Source organism: Pongo pygmaeus, chromosome 1 (assembly GCF_028885625.2).
Source record: "Pongo pygmaeus isolate AG05252 chromosome 1, NHGRI_mPonPyg2-v2.0_pri, whole genome shotgun sequence".
Classification (NCBI taxonomy): domain Eukaryota; kingdom Metazoa; phylum Chordata; class Mammalia; order Primates; family Hominidae; genus Pongo; species Pongo pygmaeus.
This window is the reverse complement of record NC_072373.2, coordinates 69005134-69025153: the sequence shown is the minus strand read 5'-3', so window position 1 is coordinate 69025153 and position 20020 is coordinate 69005134. Positions and strand designations below refer to the sequence as shown.

General features: G+C 35.4%; 1 protein-coding gene across 1 annotated transcript in view; it reads left to right on the top strand.

Annotated features, from left to right (window-relative positions):
* XPR1 (xenotropic and polytropic retrovirus receptor 1) overlaps positions 1–20020 on the top strand; it is a 257165-nt gene that overhangs the window by 221199 nt on the left and 15946 nt on the right. The window contains exon 12 of the mRNA XM_054456830.2: positions 19398–19564. Within this exon, the coding sequence (XP_054312805.1) occupies positions 19398–19564 (167 nt within the window). The remainder of the gene's footprint in view (positions 1–19397; positions 19565–20020) is intronic.

Here is a 20020-nt window from a genome sequence, read left to right as displayed (position 1 = left end):
AGATTGTATGTGACTCTCTTTCCCTTAGAGTTTTATAGTATAATACAGTAAGTGTACTCATTGGCTGTTAACAGCATAATAAACCAACCCAAAACTCAGTAGCTTAAAAACAGCTTTAATCCATTCTTGCTTATGCATCTGTAGGTCAGCTGGGAATTGACTGGACTAGGCTGGGCTCGGCTGGATAGCCTTCAGGCTGCTATTCTGGCAGAGTTTGACTCCTCACTGCAGGTTGGGTTTGGGTCTATTTCATGTGTGTTCATTCTGGCGCTTCAACTGAAAGAGCAGCACTTACTCAGGGGAAACTCTTCACATGGCACTGACAGAAACAAGACCTATTACACAAATTTTAAGCCTCTGCTTGCTTCATATCTGCTATCCTCCAAAGGCCATTGCAACTGCTAGGCCAAAGCAAGTAACCAAACCCTACATTAATGGAGCAAGAAATTATACTTCTGCCATGGAAACAGGGATGGGCTGAAAGGGAGAGAAGAGTTTTAAAATGTTATCTAATCTACTATGATACAGAAAACAATTTAAACTGATTTGTCTAAAGTGGCAAAGGACTTAAAACAGTTAATTTTGTAGAATAAACATAACTAATAAACATGAAAAATTTTCCACTTTGGTAATAAAAACAGAAATATAAATTAAAATAATATTTAATCAAAGAAGTGATGATGCCTATCACTGGCAAGGGTACAGAGAGATGAAAACTCATTCTATTGGTAGAGTATAAATTTGTAAGCAATTTGGGAATTCTGTTAAATCTTAAAATCATTCATATCTTTTGACCTAGTAACTACCTTTCCACAACTTTTTCCTAAATAGAGAATTGGGCAAAAATGAATGTATCTTTGTAACATTATATAGTAAAAAACTGAAATAATCTAACAAATGTTCAGCAATAGGAGAATAGTTTACTTACAGTAACTGCATAGTATATGAAATATTATACAGTGGCTTGTTAAAAGTCACACAGTGTACCTGCAAATAGTAGATGAAGAATAATGATTGTGTATGTCTGTTTTCACAGATAGTCTTGCTCTGTCACCCAGGCTGGAGTGCAGTGGGTAGCTTGGTCATATCTCACTGTAGCCTCAAACTCCTAGGCTCATGGGATCCTCCCACCTCAGCCTCCTGAGTAGCTGGGACTACAGGGTCGTGCTACCATGCCCAGCTAATTTTTATTATTGTTTTTAGATACAGGGTCTCACTACTGTTGCCCAGGCTAGTCTCAAACTCAGTCTTCCAAAGCCAGGATTGCAGGGCTGAGCCGCTTCACCCAGCTGACACACTTTAATTAAGAGCAATGTGGACTCGGCCAAAATATGAAAATAATTTCTGTCTGCCAGAAAATCGAAAGTCATTCTTGAATTGGAGGGAAACAAAACTAACATATTAATGTTGTTTCAAGTGATGGCAGAATCATTTGATATGATTCATTTGCTTAGTGTTGTATCCTTTTTTAGGTCTTAAGAAATATCAAGGGGGCTGGGCACGGTGGCTCACGCTTGTAATCCTAGCACTTTGGGAGGCCAAGGCAGGCAGATTACCTGAGGTTGGAAGTTCAAGACCAGCCTAGCCAACATGGCAAAACCCTCTCTTTACTAAAAAATATAAAAAATTAGCCAGGTGGAGTGGTGCACACCTGTAATTCCAGCTACTCGGGAGGCCAAGGCAGGAGAATCGCTTGAACCCAGGAGGCGGAGGTTGCAGTGAGCTGAGATCACGCCACTACACTCTAGCCTGGGCTACAGAGCGAGACTTCATCTCAAAAAAAAAAAAAAAGAAAGAAATATCAAGGGTAGTTAGGGTAATTTGTTAAAGCTGGCTAGCAATTTTTTCAATTTATATTGTTAATAAATAAGGAATGTTGTGAGCATGTTTCTTAGAATGTAATGAACAAAAGACCAGTGGGCTAATGTTGACTTTCTTGTTTGCTTGTTTTTGTTTTTGTTTGTTTGTTTATTTATTTTTCTGAGATGGAGTCTGGCTGTGTCACCCATCCTGGAGTGCAGTGGCACGATCTCGGCTCACTGCAGCCTCCACCTCCCAGGTTCAAGTGATTCTCCTGCCTCAGCCTCCTGAGTAGCTGGGAGTACAGACGCCCACCACCACACCCAGCTAATTTTTGTATTATTAGTAGAGACGAGGTTTGACCATGTTTGCCATGCTGGTCTCAAACTCCTGACCTTACCTCGGGTGACCTGCCCACCTCGGGCTCCCAAAGTGTTGAGATTACAGGTGTGAGCCACGGTGCCTGGCTAATACTTAATTTCATTGATACTTTGGATAGGTATAAGATACGGTTTTCATGAAAATATTTAGAGTGAAGAAACTTTTCATACACTACACACAGTATTTTCTTCACATAGTAAAAAAAAAAAAAAAATGGTGCCACTTAATAGGAAGGAAAATAAAACATCTACCTAAATATCTCATTGATAAGTAGCATTTGTATTTCTACTTGTTCCTCTCCTGTGGGCTCCTCAGGCCTCTCTCTAAATACTTTTTAGTTGCTTCTGAATAATACCCCAGAATATATTTCTTTTAAAGGTAGAATTGTACTACTTGTAACTATTTTATCCTTACCAGGAATCTTCGCAAACGAAGTAAATATCTCCCAAACAAAGTAGAATATTGAAGTCTACACAACACATTTCATAGCTGGTATAGAAAAGACTGAATCACTGAAGAACATTAGGCAGAAACTCCAAGATCTGTTTATATAGTCTTCTCACTTATGAATATTAGACTAATTCTATTTCCTTTCTCAACTGGAAAAGTTGATATTTGAAATTAATTTTTAAATCTGTCATTAAACTTTCTATTGCAGAAAGTAGTATTTCTTACCTAAAGAGCAAAATACTTACCTCTTCTCAATTTAATCAACTCCTCTGCCAGTGAGAATTTTAAAAGCACCATCTTAGTGAAAGGCACGTTTTCACATTGAGAACTAGAATGTGGGCTTTGGAGTTAGGACTAGGTTAATTTAGCCACTTACTAATTATGTTACCCTGAGAAAGTGACTAGATTTCTTTGATTTAAAATTAGTAAAATTGAGATAATAATTCCCACCTCGTAAGTTTATTATAAAGATTAAGTTGTTTAAGTACACTATAACTGGTGTTAATTGGTATTGATAGCCTCTCCACCATCTGTGATGAAAGCGTGAAAAAACTCACATGCAAAATATTAGGGAAGGGGTTTTCGTTATAGATGTGGAAGAATTTAAAATAATTATGAGTAAATGTCTAGATAAAATGAACAGTTTATTTTTAGGAAATTAGAAATTAACAAAATAAATGCAAGAAGACACTCTAAATTATGGACGAAGAACTATTGCCGGAATAGGGTAAGTTGTCTTTAAAGTGTCAGACCACAGTGTTTTCACAAGTGAAACTTTGTAAAACGTTTCAAACCTTCAAGGAATGGTTTGTGCCATTTAAACCGTTTGGAAACGTAAAAGGAAAGCATCTTATTTCTCTTTACAAAACTAGCATAATTCTGAAAAATATCACACTCAATAAAGCTGTAGTCTAATGTTACTTATTAATATACATACAAAAATTCTTTATTTAAAAAATTGATACAAGATAATTATACATATTTATAGGGTACATAGTGATGTTTCTGTATATGTGATCAGATCAAAGTAATTAGGATAGCCATCTCAAATATTTATCATTTGTGTTGGTAACACTCACTATCCTTCTAGCTATTTGAAACTATATATTATTGTTGACTGTAGTCATCCTACTGTGGTATAGAACACTAGAACTTATTGCTCCTATCTAGATGTAATTTTGTATCCTTTAACAAATCTCTCCCTATCCTTCTCTCCCCTGTGCTTCCCAGCTTCTTGTAACCTCTGTTGGACTTTGTACTTCTATGAGATTAACATTTTTAGCTTCTACATATGAGTGAGACCATGTGGTATTTAACTTTCTGTGCCTGGCTTATTTCACGTAATATAATGTACTCCAGTTCCATCTGTTTTGCTGGGAATTACAGGATTTCATTCTTTTTTATGGCTGAATAGTATGCCATTGTGTATATACACCACATTTTCTTTATCCATTTATCTGTTGTTGGACACTTATGTTGATTTTTTTATCTTGGCTATTGTGAATAGTGCTGCAGTAAACATGGGACTGCAGATGTCTCTTTGTTATACTGATTTCCTTTTCTTTGGATTGAAATGCCCAATAGTGGAATTGCTAGATCATATGGTAGTTCCTATATGCAGCTTTTTGAGGAACCTCCATACTGCTCTCCATAGTGGCTAACTAGTTTACATTCCCACCAACATTGTAAAAAGTCTTAATAAAATGTTTGCAGCTAGAACTGAGCAGTATATTAAAAGAATAATATACCATGACTAAGATATTTTAGGAATGCAAAAAATAATTCAGTGATTCAGTGTTAGGAATCCTTAAAAATTAAATTTTACCATATCACTAAACCAAAGGAGAAAAGCCATGTGGTCCCCTCTGTAGGTGCCAAGGAGACATTTGTTAATTTTTTAAGAAAGAATATAAGAATACTTCCTAAGTATAGCAAAATACTGTACACACATGTGTGTATGATATGTCACTCTGTATCTTAGACCAATGGCTAGAATCACGATTAAAGGTAAAAAAATTTTTTAAGTTGTTGGCCTAGACTTTCTAAGGCCCCTTTAGCTCTTTACATTCTATTAGTCTAATAGAGCTGTTTGCAAATATGTCATGTGTTGGCAGACATTATGTCATTTTGAACCTGATACCAACTCTGAAAGAAAGGAAAACAGGTGTTATTCTCATTTTGCTTGTGCAAGGTCACATGACATAAGTAGCAAAACCAGAATTTTGACTCTAGATTCATTCCTTTTTTTAACTCTAAAAAGTTATTTCCTACAAGGCAGCATGCTATAATGTTGTGATCCTCAAATTTTGATGTGTATCTGAATTACTTTGGATGCTTGCTTTAAAATGCATTATCTTGGGTTTTACCTTCAGTCTAATTGAGTAGGATTAGGGCGATCCAAAATTTGCATTTTTACCATGTCTTCTGCTAAAGGTGATTCACTGAGAACACATTAAGTGCATGCAAACAACAAATGTAAACAGATGTGGTGTTGAGCAAATATAAGAGACAAGTAAAAGTAGATTTGAATACTACTTCCTCCTACTGAACTATTTGTAAGATCTTAGCAGTCAAGTGATGAATGGTACATAGGCAATAAAGCATACTGGGTAGGAGTATGGGCTTTGGATCAATGAATCTTGGGCATGTTGCCTGATGATAATGGTACTTACTTCATAAGGAGGTTTTAAGGACATATGTGTAAGTTTTCATAGAGAGGAATGAGAAAGCAGAGCAGAGACAGTCAAGTGTTAGTTATACTTCAGTGGAAGTCTTAATACAGGTACGTGTGTGCACACCCACAAAGCACATCAAGAAAGGGGACCCAGGAGTTCCCCACCAACAAAAAGATTTTGTTTCTCCCATCAGCTATTATTCTGCTGAAAGTCATTAGAGACTATTGAAATTTTTTATTTTTAATTATATCTCAAAGTGGATTGATACTGCAGTTGGTGAAGTAGATCCCACAGTAAATATCTGAGTAGGTGTTTCAGAAGTACTGATTTTGATTTTTTGGTAGCATTTGAGATAATACAGGTTTTACTCTACTTCTAAAAATACTTTATTTAAAAGAAAAATTAAATGAAGGTTTATATAAAAAGGCATCACAGTTTTGGACTGTTTTACTCTGAGATTTAGAATTGTTTCAGATGGATTTTTTAGATCTGATATGTTTTACTGGTGTAGAATATTGGCAGGCTGTATGAAGAAAACATGGAAGAGATTTTGGCTTTCCTTCTCTCTGTGCCTGTCTCCTATTATATTTCTTCTCACTCCCTTTTTAGGTTTGTTAACTAACCATAATATGGAATACATGTTGTTATTTCTCACATTTCTAGAATACATCTTTGTGATCTGCATTTATTTTATATTCAATTCTAATTACTATATTCTGTATTATAGCTGCTTAAAGATGTACTCCAATCTTACTTCCATTTTTAAATGACTATAATTTTAGCTTATGTTTATCACTTTTTTCAGTTCAATTAAGAAAAAATTTTCTGCCCATATGTATGTACTACCTGAAGCTTTCATAAAATGAGCACTTGAGACATTGTGTAAAATGTATAGAATCCTGGCCAGACATGGTAGCTCACACCTGTAATGTCAGCATTTTGGGATGCCAAGTTGGGAGGATCACTTAAGGCCTGGAGTTCGAGACTAGCTTGGGCAACATAGTGAGAACTCATCTCTAAAAAAAAATTATTTTTTAATTAGCCAAGTGTGGTGGTACATACCTGTAGTCCTAGCTACTTGGGAGGCTGAGGCAGGAGGATCACTTGAGCCCAGGAGTTCAAAGTTACAGTGAGTTATTATTGTACCACTGTACTCCTGCCTGGGCAACAGATTGAGACCCTGTGTCTTAAAAAAAAAAAAAAAAAAAAAGGATTATAGTATCCTTATATTTCTTTTAAAGTGATTATAGTTGTTAGCATTTCATTTAGTTAAATAAGTGAAATTGTGTCCTTTCCAGGAGAGAAGGCAGAAACACATAGTTTATCTGCTCCAGAATTGTTATTTGGTTATAGAACAAAAGGAGTGGGGAAAAGCAGAAATAGATATTTTTTAATGTAAAAACACCAAACTTCTATTTAACTCATGAATTAAAGAGGAAACCAGCCAGTTGTCACTACTGGTTCAAAGGAGAGGCAATATATTTTCCACATGATGGTTAGTTAACAAACCTTTACTGTGGAGTAAAGGAATGCTGATATCCATTTACAAATGGACACAAAATTTGCTTTTTCCACTGGAGGTGGGGTGTGGTGGAGGAGTAGAGGGTAAGATGGAATCTGTTGGACCTCCGTCAGACAGAATTTATTTGTGTGCCTATAGACAGAATTATTTGCATTTATCCACAATTTATACAGAATTATAAAATAACTCCAAGACCAGAAAAGGCACAAACTCCATAGAAACATAACCTAGAAAGGTGTGGTGTAAACAATGCATAATTTTCCATTTTAGTACATAGTAATTATTTTTGCTTATTCCAAAGTCTTAACTTTTCCTTACAGCAGTAACCTACTACAGGAATGTTTCCAAGGCTATTGATCAAATGTGTGACAGAAAGGGATTTTTAAAAATAAGCCTAGACACACATACATAAGAAAGATATTGGAAGAGGTTCTGATGATCTGATCTGGGAAGGGGTATCTGATACAGCAGAAGAAAAGTTGCTAAACTCTGTCAAGAAAGGAAGTCCTAAATGGTGTCGTTGATGCTTTTATAATCACTGAAGAGATAGTTTTGTTATTGAGGAGCCAGTAAATAAGGATCTATATGGATAATAAATTGAATATAAATAGTTTAATAATTGAATTACCTTCTTGATTACATCGGTCACATCCAGTTTTATTCAACAAATATTTACAAAACATCTTCAATGTATCAGGCACTACTAGATGCTAGACATACATAGATGAACAAAACATATCTTGCCTTTAAAACCTCCTCTTAGAGCTCAGTTTGGTAAGGGAGTTAGACTAATTACAATAGAACATGGAAGTGCAATAATACTATATTATCAGTGTTGTATAGGGTATAAGGTGGTTTCAAAGAGGAAGTGGTTAACTCAGTGAAGGTTTTGAGGAACAGTCAAGTTTTGTGTTTTTTTTTAATTAAACATTTTGTTTTGAGATAATTGTAGAATCACATGCATGGCAAGAAGTAATGCAGAGAGATCCCATATACCCTTTGCATAGTTTCCCCAGTGGTAACACTTTACAAACATATAGTACAATATCACAGCCAGAATATTGACATTCATACAGTCAAGATACAGAACATTTCCATCACCACAAGGATCCCTCCTGTTGCCTTTTTTGCACAGTATTCCCCCGACCCTATCCATACCTTCACTTTCTGCAGTTTTACTTATCTTTGGTCAACCACAGTCTGAAAACTTTATGCTATTTTGAGAGAGAAGGAGACCACAGTCACATAACTTTTATGGTTTTTGTTTTGCTTTTTGAGACAGAGTCTCACTGTCACCCAGGCAGGAGAGCAATGGTACAATCTCAGGTCACTGCAGCCTTGACCTCTTGGGCTCATTCAGCCCTCTCACCTGAGCCTCCTGAGTAGCTAGGACTACAGGTGTGCGCCACCACACTGGGCTAATTTTGTTTACTTTTTGTAAAGGTGAGGTCTCCAACTCCTGGACTGAAGCAATCCTCTCACCTCGGCCTCCCAAAATGTTGGGATTACAGGCGTGAGCCACCGCGTCCAGCCTTCCATGTAACTTATTACAGTATATTATGATTGTTCTACTTTATTATTATTGTTAGTCTCTTACTGTGCTTAATTTATTTAAACTTTATCATAGCAGTACTATCCATGGTTTCAGGCACCAACTGGGGGTTTTGGAATGTATCCCCCACAGATTGCAATGGTGCAATCTCAGCTTACTGCAACCTCCACCCGCTGGGTTCAAGCAATTCTCATGCCTCAGCCTCCCAAGTAGCTGGAATTACAGGCGCACACCAAGCCAAGTTAATTTTTGTATTTTTAGGAGAGACAGGTTTTCGCCATGTTAGCCAAGCTGGTATTGAACTCCTGACCTCAAGTTGTCCACCCGCTTCGGCCTCCCAAATTACTGGTATTACAGGCATGAGCCACTGCGCCTGGCCTCTTTTCATTTTTTAAATTCAACCTATTTTCTTTCTTGTTCAGGTTAGGAAATTTCTATTCTATCTTTCAGTTGCCAGTTCTTTCTTCTGTCCCTTCTATTATTCTGTTAACAGTGAGTTTTATTTCAGTTATTGTATTTTTGGCTTCTAATACTTCTATTTGGTTCTTCTTTGTGTTTCCTTTATCTTTGGTGAGACTCTGTTTCTTTGCTAAGGCATTTTTATCATAGCTGCTGTGAGATCTTTGTCCAGTAATTCCAACATCTCTATCATCTCAGTTTTGACATCTTTGATTGTCTTTTCATTAAGTTTGAGATCTTCCTTGTTCTTCGTATGACTAGTGATTTTTTTTATTGAAAACTGGACAGTTTGGGTATTTTGTTATTAGACTGTAGACACACACACACACACATACACACACACCCCTACCTCTTAATTATCCTTTGGATTGAGAACATTTCCTGCTTTTGCATGGTATTGCTAGCTGCTGAGAGCTTTGGCAGCCTTACCTTCTGTGGCACAAATAATAGTGCATTCATGTGGTTTTTTTTTGTTTTGTATTTTGTTGTATTTTGTTCGTTTTTCTTGAAATGAGTGGGAATTATCTGTGGTGATATTACAATTTCTTTAATGTCTCATAAGTGTAATACAGTTAAAACAGCTATGGGAATCATTAGGCATGCAGAAAGCAGCAACTTTTAAGCATCATTGTGACACTCATTGAATTAAAAGCAGCTGTGTTTTGTTGTAAAGAAAAAAATGATGTCTACAAAATGTTAGAACAATGCCATTAAAGGTTGTATCTTAAAAGGCAAGGGAAGTTTAATAGGGGGTTTTGCTTTATCTGTTTTTAGCTCTCAGGAACTTATCCTCATATAAGTCTGTTGCTTAACTTTTTCACATTCAACTTATTAACAAAAGACTATGAGTGGCAGAGGAAGCAAAAGGAAAGCTTTATTTCCTGTAAAGGGTTACAGTCTGCAGGTCAGGAAACTAAGCCTCCAGCCAAAACCAAATACATAGGCTTCAGTTACAAAGGGGAGAGGTTGGAATTTATCCCTAGTGGGGTTAGCTCCACATACATATTTAGCAGGTTATAGGAGAATTTATGAATATTTATGAGGGAAACCAAATGTGTGGTGAGTAAACATATATGTTACATATGTCCCATGTTCACTTTGGAGTAGGCAGTTAACATTAAAGTGAAGTGAAATTTGGCTCTTTGTGTCAAAAGGTGAAACACAGAGCAGAGCACGGAGGCATCTTGTGCTCAGTCTCTGCGGACCAGCCAGAACCAGTCTGTGATCAGCAGTCATTTATCAAAAAGGAATGCTTTGTAAGGCTAGTCACCTATCGTGGCAAAAGCACGATAAGGGAGGGGAGTTTGGCCACAGTGTCAGATGGTCTGTTGAGGTTAGGGAAGAAATCTTGCACACATTGTTTTTAGGGACTGGTTTCTGTTTAATTATAGGAAAGAAAGTCTTGGTGGCTGATAATGAGATAAGGGAATGTTGAGGTGTGACTGACCTCCTGCCTTTGTCAAAGCCTTAGAATCTGGTTTTAAAGTTTTCTCTTCGCCACAGCTGTCCATTTCATTTTGCCTGGAGGGCCTTAAGTATTAGGAAACACTTAATAGGTGTTTTCAGGGACACATATGTGTAGGCTGCCCAGAGACTATGTTCCTTTCCCAAGTATTTGTTGGAAGGTAAAGCATTGTGCAGAAAATACAAAAATGAGTGAAACGTAGCCCTTACCCTCAATTCAGTTTGGCAAATATTGATTAAGCCCCTACTATGTCCAGCATGGTACATGGGCCCTAGAAAAATGCTGATGTGAGATCTTTCTGTGAAAGACATTACAATTTAATGGAAAAGATAAATATATATTCAATTTGCTGTACTCTAAAGTTAAATTCTTTTCACAATGCTAGATAGAATACAATATTACAGGAAAGAAAAAAACGTGTATATACAGAATGAAAGACAGTATAAGCACAAGCAAAATGTTTTATGAAAAGAATGTCATAGGAAGGAGAGATTAACTTTTTTCTAAACTTTAATGTATTTTTTCCTTTGTTAACATATTATTAAATTTTTTACCTCAAAAATGTTAACTTGAAAAGGGGTTTTTACAGCTAGGCACAGTGGCTCACACCTGTAATCCCAGCACTTTGGGAGGCCCAGGAGGGCAGATTATGAGGTCAGGAGATCGAGACCAGCCTGGCCAACATGGTGAAACCTCTTCTCTACTAAAAATAGAAAAATTAGCCGGGTGTGGTGGTGTGTGCCTGTAGTCCCAGCTACTTGGGAGGCTGAGGCAGAAGAATCACTTAACCCAGGAGGTGGAGGTTGCAATGAGCCGAGATCACGTCACTGCACTCCAGCCTGGTGACAGAGCGAGACTGTGTCTCAAAAAAAAAAAAAAAGCAGGGGGGGATGGTTTTACTATAACTTTCATTGCTTTTCTCAAGCTCCTCACTCAGCCTTTTCCTCTTTATTCTTACAGACCACCTTGTCTCCTACTAGCTTAAGAAAATTGAGCCTATCAGGAATCATTTTCCTTCAGCTACCTTCTCCCTACATACTTATTTAATCTAAACCCCTTCTCACTGTATTTTCCCCAGTCTAAAGTAACAAGGTGTCGTTCCTCCTGTGCGCTGCTCTCATTTCCTCTTGTCCCAGGATCTAGCTCTGGCAGTTGTCCCTTGTTTTTCCCAAATCTTCAAACTGTTTGTCATTACTGGCTCCTTCCTTCTAGCCTGTGTTCATGCTTAAGAGTCCTCCACTCTAAAAAGATTTCCCTTACCTCATTAAGCCATCTGGTCTAGTCTTTCTTCCTTTTCTCTATCCTACATCTCAAAACAGTAATCTATCTATTCTTATTCTTACTGTCTCCATTCCTATAACCGCAATAACTCTATAGTAATTAAAACATATTTAGAAACCTTGAAATGTAAACAAACATAGAATTAGAATTTAAATTTTTTAAGAGATAAAGAGAAGGTCTGTAACATTTCAGAGAGTTCTCATCTCTTTGAGTCTTTGGTATTAAAAAAAAAAAACTGGAAATAAACTCAACCAAGTGTAGTCAAATGCAGTGTGATTCCCCTTATAGATGGAAGACTTATTTCTCGTTGTAGCCTGTCTTTTCATAGAAGGAGCTTCTAAATTATTTTGATGGTTGCAACCACTGTCTGTGTGACTCCCCAGTCTGTATCTGAAGCTTTTTAGTTTTTTCCCATTGTTTCCTGGGCTTCTTCCACCTCGATGTTTCATAAGTACCTTAAAGTCAACACGTCAAAAACTAAACTCATTTTTTTTCCCAAGCATGCTTCAAGCCCCATGTTCTCTAACCTAGTTTATGGCACCATCCCACTCACCCAGGTTAAAAACTAGGAGTTATTTTTGACTGTATCCTTTATCTCACCTTCAAAATTTACCAAGTCCTGCCAATTTTAGTTCCCAAGTATTTCTTAATTTTTGCCTTACCTCTCTGTTCCTTAAACTTATACTCAATTCTAGTCCTCATTGTTTCTCACTGGGCGGTTGCCACAGCCTTATTAATACAGTGCTTTCAGTCTTTACACCTCAAACTCATCTCCCCAAAGATACCTAGAACCGCACTGTTGCATAATATAACTACCAGCTACATCAGTCTGTCGAGCATTTGAAATGTGCCTAATCTAAATCAAAATGTGCCGTAAGTATAACATACAAACTGGATCTTGAAGACTTAGTTTGAAACAAAAAACTATGAAGGATATCAATTTTATTTTGACTATATATTAAATATAAAAGTGATAACATTTTAGGTATAGATTACATAAAATATATTATTAATTTTACCTGTTTACACCTTTTTGAATATGGTTACTAGAAATTTTAGTATTACATATACTCTTTCTCCAGCTTTTCATGTGGCTGGTTCCTTCTCAGTACCCAAGTCCCAATTTAAGAAACCTTCTCTGCCTGAACGCTGTTTCTGCCTGAATACTGTCTGAAGGAATTTTGTCATATCATCCTGTTCTGTTTTCTTCATGGTATTTTTCACTGTGTGAAATCATCTTCTTTATTTATATATCTGATCATTGTCTACCCCTATGAAATAGGAGGCTTTACTGAGGCAGGAAATTTGTCTGACTATTAGTAAATAAGATTCACTGTTGTGTACCTGGTACCTAGAATAATATCTGGCATGTGCAGGTACTCTTTATTGAATGAATGGTTTCTATTCTGCTTGAAGTGGTTCTCTCTGCCCCATAAACCTGTTTAACTCAAGTCCTTTCATGATTCAGCTCAAGTAGTACCTCCTTCAGGAAGATTTTCCTGGCTATTTCCCCTCCTTGGCTGATTGATTCCTTTTCTATGCACAGTTCCACAACTGTACCTATACATTGTGTTTTTGACTACATTCTCTCTCCTCTTTTAGACTTAGCCCTTAGTAGTTCTTCAGTACATTCTCATTCCCTAGAATGTACCTAGTTAGGTTGCCCAGTAGACATTCAGTATTTGTTTGCTGAATATACAAGCAAGCAGATGTTTTTTTGGAGTTAGTCTTTAGTGTTCTAGTTATACAATAAATAATGCAGGTTATATTATATACTCAGTAGTAAACAGTTCTTGAATTAGTAAAGGAATTCCTATATACTATTTTTATTATAAAAACAATATAGTGGCTGGGTGTGGTGGCTCACACCTGTAATCCCAGCACTTTGATAGGCCGAGGCAGGCAGATCACCTGAGGTTGGGAGTTTGAGACCAGCCTGGCCAACATGGAGAAACCCTGTCTCTACTAAAAATACAAAATTAGCCAGGTATGGTGGTGCATGCCTGCAGTCCCAGTTACTCAGGAAGCTGAGGCAGGAGAATCGCTTGAACCAGGAGGCGGAGTTTGTGGTGAGCCTAGATTGCACCATTGCACTCCAGTGTGGGCAACAAGAGCAAAACTCCATCTCAAAACAAAAACAAACAAAAAATATAGCAACATTAAAGTCTTATTTAAATCATTTGTATCACCACCCTAATAACAATTATTTTCCTCAGCCCACTTTCTTCCTTAATCTTACTTCCCTCATCTGAGATAACCACTTCTGTTTTTTTCCCATAAACATAATTTTATATACGGCATGAAATAAGCAATAATATGTGTAATAACTTTTAAATTCTATTTTCCCACACTATGTTAGAAATTTTGTAATGTTACTTCATGGTTTTATGAAACTACTTTTTTCGTTTTAAAGTTGAGATGGCCTTAGAGAAGCAATGCTGTCTAGTACAAAATGTTCCTTAGATGAGGATTCCTCTTTCTGGTTCCCCCATTTAGCCTTAGGCCTTATGAGTTCCTTTTTTGTTTCAATCATTTTAAGAGTGTGAATTTTCTATAACCACAAAGCTTGGAAGAGGCAGTCTATATTCAAACCCAGGTCTCCTAACTTTAAATCTAGTTGTCTTCCCATTTTTTAACTATCTCCCTCAACTTCAGTTTCCTTAACTATAAAATGGGAATAATAATGTCTGTCTTGTCTGCCCTAAGGATAAAGATGATAATCACCTGAGGGATTAATATATGTGATCTCACATGTAACTAAAACACACTAAAGATCAGGGGAATATCTATATTTGTTCATTTTTTGGAGAACAATATTAATCTCACAATTCAAAGGTTTGATTTTTCTTTTTTTCGGTAATAGAAATAGATCCAGGATTTGCTAGATCGTAAACTCAGTCATAATTCAGTTTACCTTTATAGGTTTGGGCTTTGAAAACTAGGTCCAGTCTGTTGTGTTTTCTTATTTTATTTCAAACTAATAAATTATTACCAGAAGAGAAAGGTTTTAGGTGAAAGAAAACCATTCCATTTCTCTCTTCACGTGGTGCCACATTTTTCATTTTTGAAATATCCACCCTGAAATATGATTCAAGTTGATTTCCGTATGTAATTTTTCTGATTTCTCTCTTTAGTACTTTTCCTTCTCTCTTTTTAAAAAATCATTCCCACATTGTCTCTTTAGTATTTTAGTCCTTTTCCTTTTTTCTTTTTTAATCATTCACACAATGGCTATGGGTACAAAACTGTAAGAAATTTATGTTTATTTTTATTTGTTTTAAATTCATGGATACCATTGCCATAAATATGTCCAATATGAATTATGCTTTGAATGTGGCAGGTGTATAATGGATAGAAGCTTAGAGTAGAATAGCAATGACTTGATTTTCTGTGATTCTGAACATCACTAAAGTATGCTACCAGGGTTAGCCAAGAGAGAGTAAGATGTAATTGCTTGCCTAAAGTGATAATATCTTTCCAGGACATCTCCTGAATACCAATGAAGGCAGATGATTTCAGGGAGAGAGACATTCTTCACTTGAGAGATAGGAAAGATCAAATAATGGTAGTAATTAAAATGAGACCAAAATGTAGCATTTGTAGACCAAGCATATGCTACATTTTTTGAAGAAGTTCATCAGATAAAACATTACTTACTCTGAAATATTCTGTAAGAATATTTATTTAAAAGTCAGTAAGTCCTCATGTATGTTTCATAGAAATTGCATAGAAATGATATGGACTTCTAATATAAAAAATTAAAGCGTGATTCAGAAAAGAAAGATACTTTTAAATGGTTTTTAATCAAAATTGTCTTAATCAAAAATTTTTTTTTCTTTTTTTTATTTTATTATTATTATTATTATTATCATTATTATACTTTAGGATTTATGGTACATGTGCGCAATGTGCAGGTAAGTTACATATGTATACATGTGCCATGCTGGTGCGCTGCACCCACCAACTTGTCATCTATTAAACTTGGGAATAAACACATTCAAAAATGTTGTTTGGAAAACGAAAAGACAAGCCACACATTAACAGAAAATATTTGCAGGAAACCTATCAGAAAGAGAACTGGAATACAGAATAAATTTTAAAATTTCAGACAATGCAATAATAATAAGACAAGAAATTCCCCCTCAAAATTTTTGGCCAAATATTTTACCAAATCCATCACCAAAAAAGATACACATATGACAATTAAACACATAAAGAGATGCCTGACATCACTAGTCATCAGAGGAGTAAAGATTAATATCACAACTAGATACTACAAAATGTCTATTAGAATGGCTAAATTTTTTTTAATGACAATATCAAATACTGTTGAAGAAGAAGAGGAACTAAATTTCTCTTACATTGCTGGTGAAAATGCAAAATGGTACAATAACTCTTTAAAACAGTTTGAAAGATTTTCATAAAGTTAAACATCCACTTACCATACAACCCAACAGTCTCACTCCTATCCAAGGGAAATGAAAACATATTAAAGTCTTGTGTATGAATATTTGTAAAGTGACTTTTTTGGAATTGTCAAAAACTGAAAACAGTCTGAATGTTCATCAACAAGTAAATGGATAAATAATTTGTATACATCCTTACAAAGTAATACTATTTAGCAAGAAAAAGAAATATGCCACTGATACATGCAACAACATGGATGAATCTTTAATATATTATGTTAAGTGAAAACAACCAGACTCAAAATGCTATATACTAAGTGGTTCCATTTTATGTGACTGTCTCAAAAAGGCAAAACTACCAGAAGAGAACACAGACTGGTGGTTGTCCTTGGGGCTACAATGGAGTGTGTGGGAATTCTTTGGAGTTACGGAGATGCTCTGTATCTTGATTGCAGTGATGGGTGCATGACTCTGCGTTTGTCAAAATGAGCAGGATATGACTAAAAAAAAAAAAAAGAACATGGGCTTGCAAAAGAGAAACACCAGATCCATTGTACCAGTGTAAGAATTACGCTCTAAGGATAAGACTTACACTTAAAATCTAGGAGAAATACCAGAAAATTAGCACATTGCTTTTAGTTTCGTTATTAATTCCTTTTTCATGTAACATTTTTACTCCTCTCCACAATATCCTTTTATGTAAGAATTTACACTTGATTATTTCTTCAGTAATTAGTAAAGAAAGAAAGAAAATCAGCTTTCTGTAATAAGACTCCATATCACCTATACTCACTTGAGAAATACTCATTTTGTTATTTCCTACTGAATGTATCTGTTATTCTATTCTCATGTCCTTTTACTAGCAGACAAAATGATAGCTTATTATTAGGAAAATTAAATGAGACAATATTTGTAAAATACCTGGCACATACCTCACATTCAGTTTTTTTTTAATGTTGTAAATATAAATAACAGTTAAGTTCCTTGTCTTTTTATCTCTCAGTGTTGATCTTGTTTTGAAAATATGAGGAGTGAATTTTACTAAGTTGCCGAATTTGCTTTATTCTTTGCGAACCTTAGTAGATGAATTGTAGTATCTTTTTTAATGTAGCCATGATGTGAATCATTGAATGACACTTCCCAGCTAGACCCTATATCTGCACATAGAATGAAACAAATACATGTCAGAACATATGAACTATACCTAGATAATAAGTAAATAATTTTTTAGGCATTTTAAGTTGATAATTTATGACATAATGTTGTAGTATAAATATTCAGCTCAATTTGTTTTTGATGAAGAAAAATTTTTGTGGAAATAGTTTAAATGTGAAAATGTGATTATATCAAAGCTGGGCTATTCATGAGAATCACATGTGGACCATTTAAAAAAATACCAATTTCTTTCCCTACCACTGCCTTTCTAAGAGAAGCAGCTAAACAGTGATATGCTAGTATATGTTCAACAAACCAGCTCTTGGGTGGGAGTGGGGATAAGGGGCATTGATTCCTAGTGTTTGCTGATTTCCACGGTGTAAATACTTCCACTGTAGCCAATTTCAAGCTACTAAGATGATAACACTGAATGTGGAGTGAGGAAAAGATGTACAGTAGCACAGCATTATACAGTATTTCCATCATACAAGTACAATAAATATATACAACCTCGAGAATAAAAGCAAAAATTAATAAAATAATTAAAAAGTAATGAATTTTGAGTATGTGTTACCTTTGTTTTAATATAGCTATTTATAAAGTTATGTAAGTTAATTTTTAATAATGACTGAGTTTGACAACCAGCTTCCAGAGTTTCTGAAAATTTAACAAATGGCTCTCATGAGCTGATGAGAACTGATGTTCACACAACACTGAAGCTCCAAGGCAACTATTTTTTTTTTTAACTAATTGATTGCAAGTAGTTTGCCAGCCAGTTGTTTTTCTAAAATACAGATCTGATCCTAAAGCCCACGAAGGCGTTCCACAGTCAGACCCAGATGAGTCTTTCTCAGCCTCATTTTAAATCATACCATTTCTCTCACATCCTCTATATGTCACCAACACTGATGTAGATAACTTGTAGCTTCTCAAACACATCTGTACTTCCCCCCACCTTCTCATTATCTGCCTTCTCAGTGTCTTCCTTCAGCCTTGAATGACCTCACCTTATCTGCCTGACTTTTGCAATACTATTTATCCTTCTAGAAATAACTCAAATGCTGCTTTCTCTTACTTCCTACTGTTGGAAACATTCCCATTTGCCTTGGTGCTCTCATAGCCCTTTGTTTATACTTCATTTTGAGCTCAAATTTATGAATTTATAATGAATGTCTGTTTCACTCTCTAGATTATAAACTTCTAAGGGGTGCCTTTAAATCATACTGTACTTAACACATTAATATTACCTAAAAGTGGTTAATAAACACTTGCTTATTTTAACAGAGAAAAATTATGAACGATGCATGATATATCCTTTGCTTTCTATATCTTTGAGAAACTGACCAAAATTTAAACTTTTTTGAATTAGATTTGTACGCCTTTTTTTCCTGGTGATGCAGAACCATATTAGTAGTTATATACCTATAGCACACCTAGAGACATTTCACAGTGGACTCTAGAGCTTACCAAAGAAGAATTTCATTAGATAGTATATGAAGCAGAAATGATTAAATTGTATAACTATATTTGTGAATCATTATTCTCATTTAGTGTGCCTTATAATAAGTATTTTCAGCATAAAGCCAAAAGTTACTTTATAGTGTTCCCAGCAAATTAGGCCTTTGTATCAATAAACACCCTCTAAGAAAAGCTAAAATATCATACTTTGCTTTGTGACTTGAGAGAAATTTGCTTTCATACATATCCTTAAGGGTAAAATCCTTATCAATCTGTTGTTTTCGGGCATTTTATCTGGACTTAGAATTATCTGGTTGCCATCACAATAAGTATGGACAACATCTAAGTGTATGAAGGAAATGTTCTAAAGTAAAAACAATCCAAGAATTTCTTGAAGTAAATGCGCATTACTTGTTAGTAGTTGAGGAATCTTTTTTATATTTTGCACTAGGCTGCCACCTGATGGCAAAAGTTAAAATTGCATCTTTTGTAACATTCGACGCCTTCATTGCAATTATACAGATTTTTATGTATTCAGCATAGAGCCTCCAAAACTTTTATACATTTGTGCAAGTGATATGTATTCAATAAATGTTTGATGATTGCTTTGGACCTCAGGGAAATCATATTTATTATTTAACCTATGTTAGACAGTGATCTTCCTATGATCTGTTTAAAGCTTTGCTTTCTTCTGGAGCTATTTTAAGAATCTGTTTTAATTAGTGTTATTTAATGAAAAATTTTACTTAAATGTAGTAATTTTCTCTTTTCTCTTTCCCTCTTCTTTCTTCAGAACGAGGTCACTCGGACACTATGGTGTTCTTTTACCTGTGGATTGTCTTTTATATCATCAGTTCCTGCTATACCCTCATCTGGGATCTGAAGATGGACTGGGGTCTCTTTGATAAGAATGCTGGAGAGAACACTTTCCTCCGGGAAGAGATTGTATACCCCCAAAAAGTATGTATAAAGAGTGTGTTTGTTTAAAAGAACGAACTTAGGTATACCGCTAGCTAATCCTGTTGCAGTACAGACCCAACCTCTAATTATATTACTGTAATATAATTAGAAAAATAATTAACAAAAATACTAATTCATTTGGTCAGCAAAAATATATTAGATGTTATTGTATGCTAGGTGCTGTAGGAAATAAAAACAAAGTAAAATTCTCGTTCTCAAGGAAAGCCATAAACTATGTTCAGATAAGTAAACAAATTGCAATACAATGTGATAAAGACTGGAATAGAAGAATAAATAACTTACTGTAGTTTATGATTTGTTTCTGAACATGGAATGCCCTCAGTCTGAAACGCTCTCTCTCATCTGCTTTGTAAACACCTGTTCCTCCTCTTTAAAAGTCAGTTTAAGTGTTACTTTCTCCAAGAAGCCTTTCTTAATTTTTCCTAGCATAGTCAG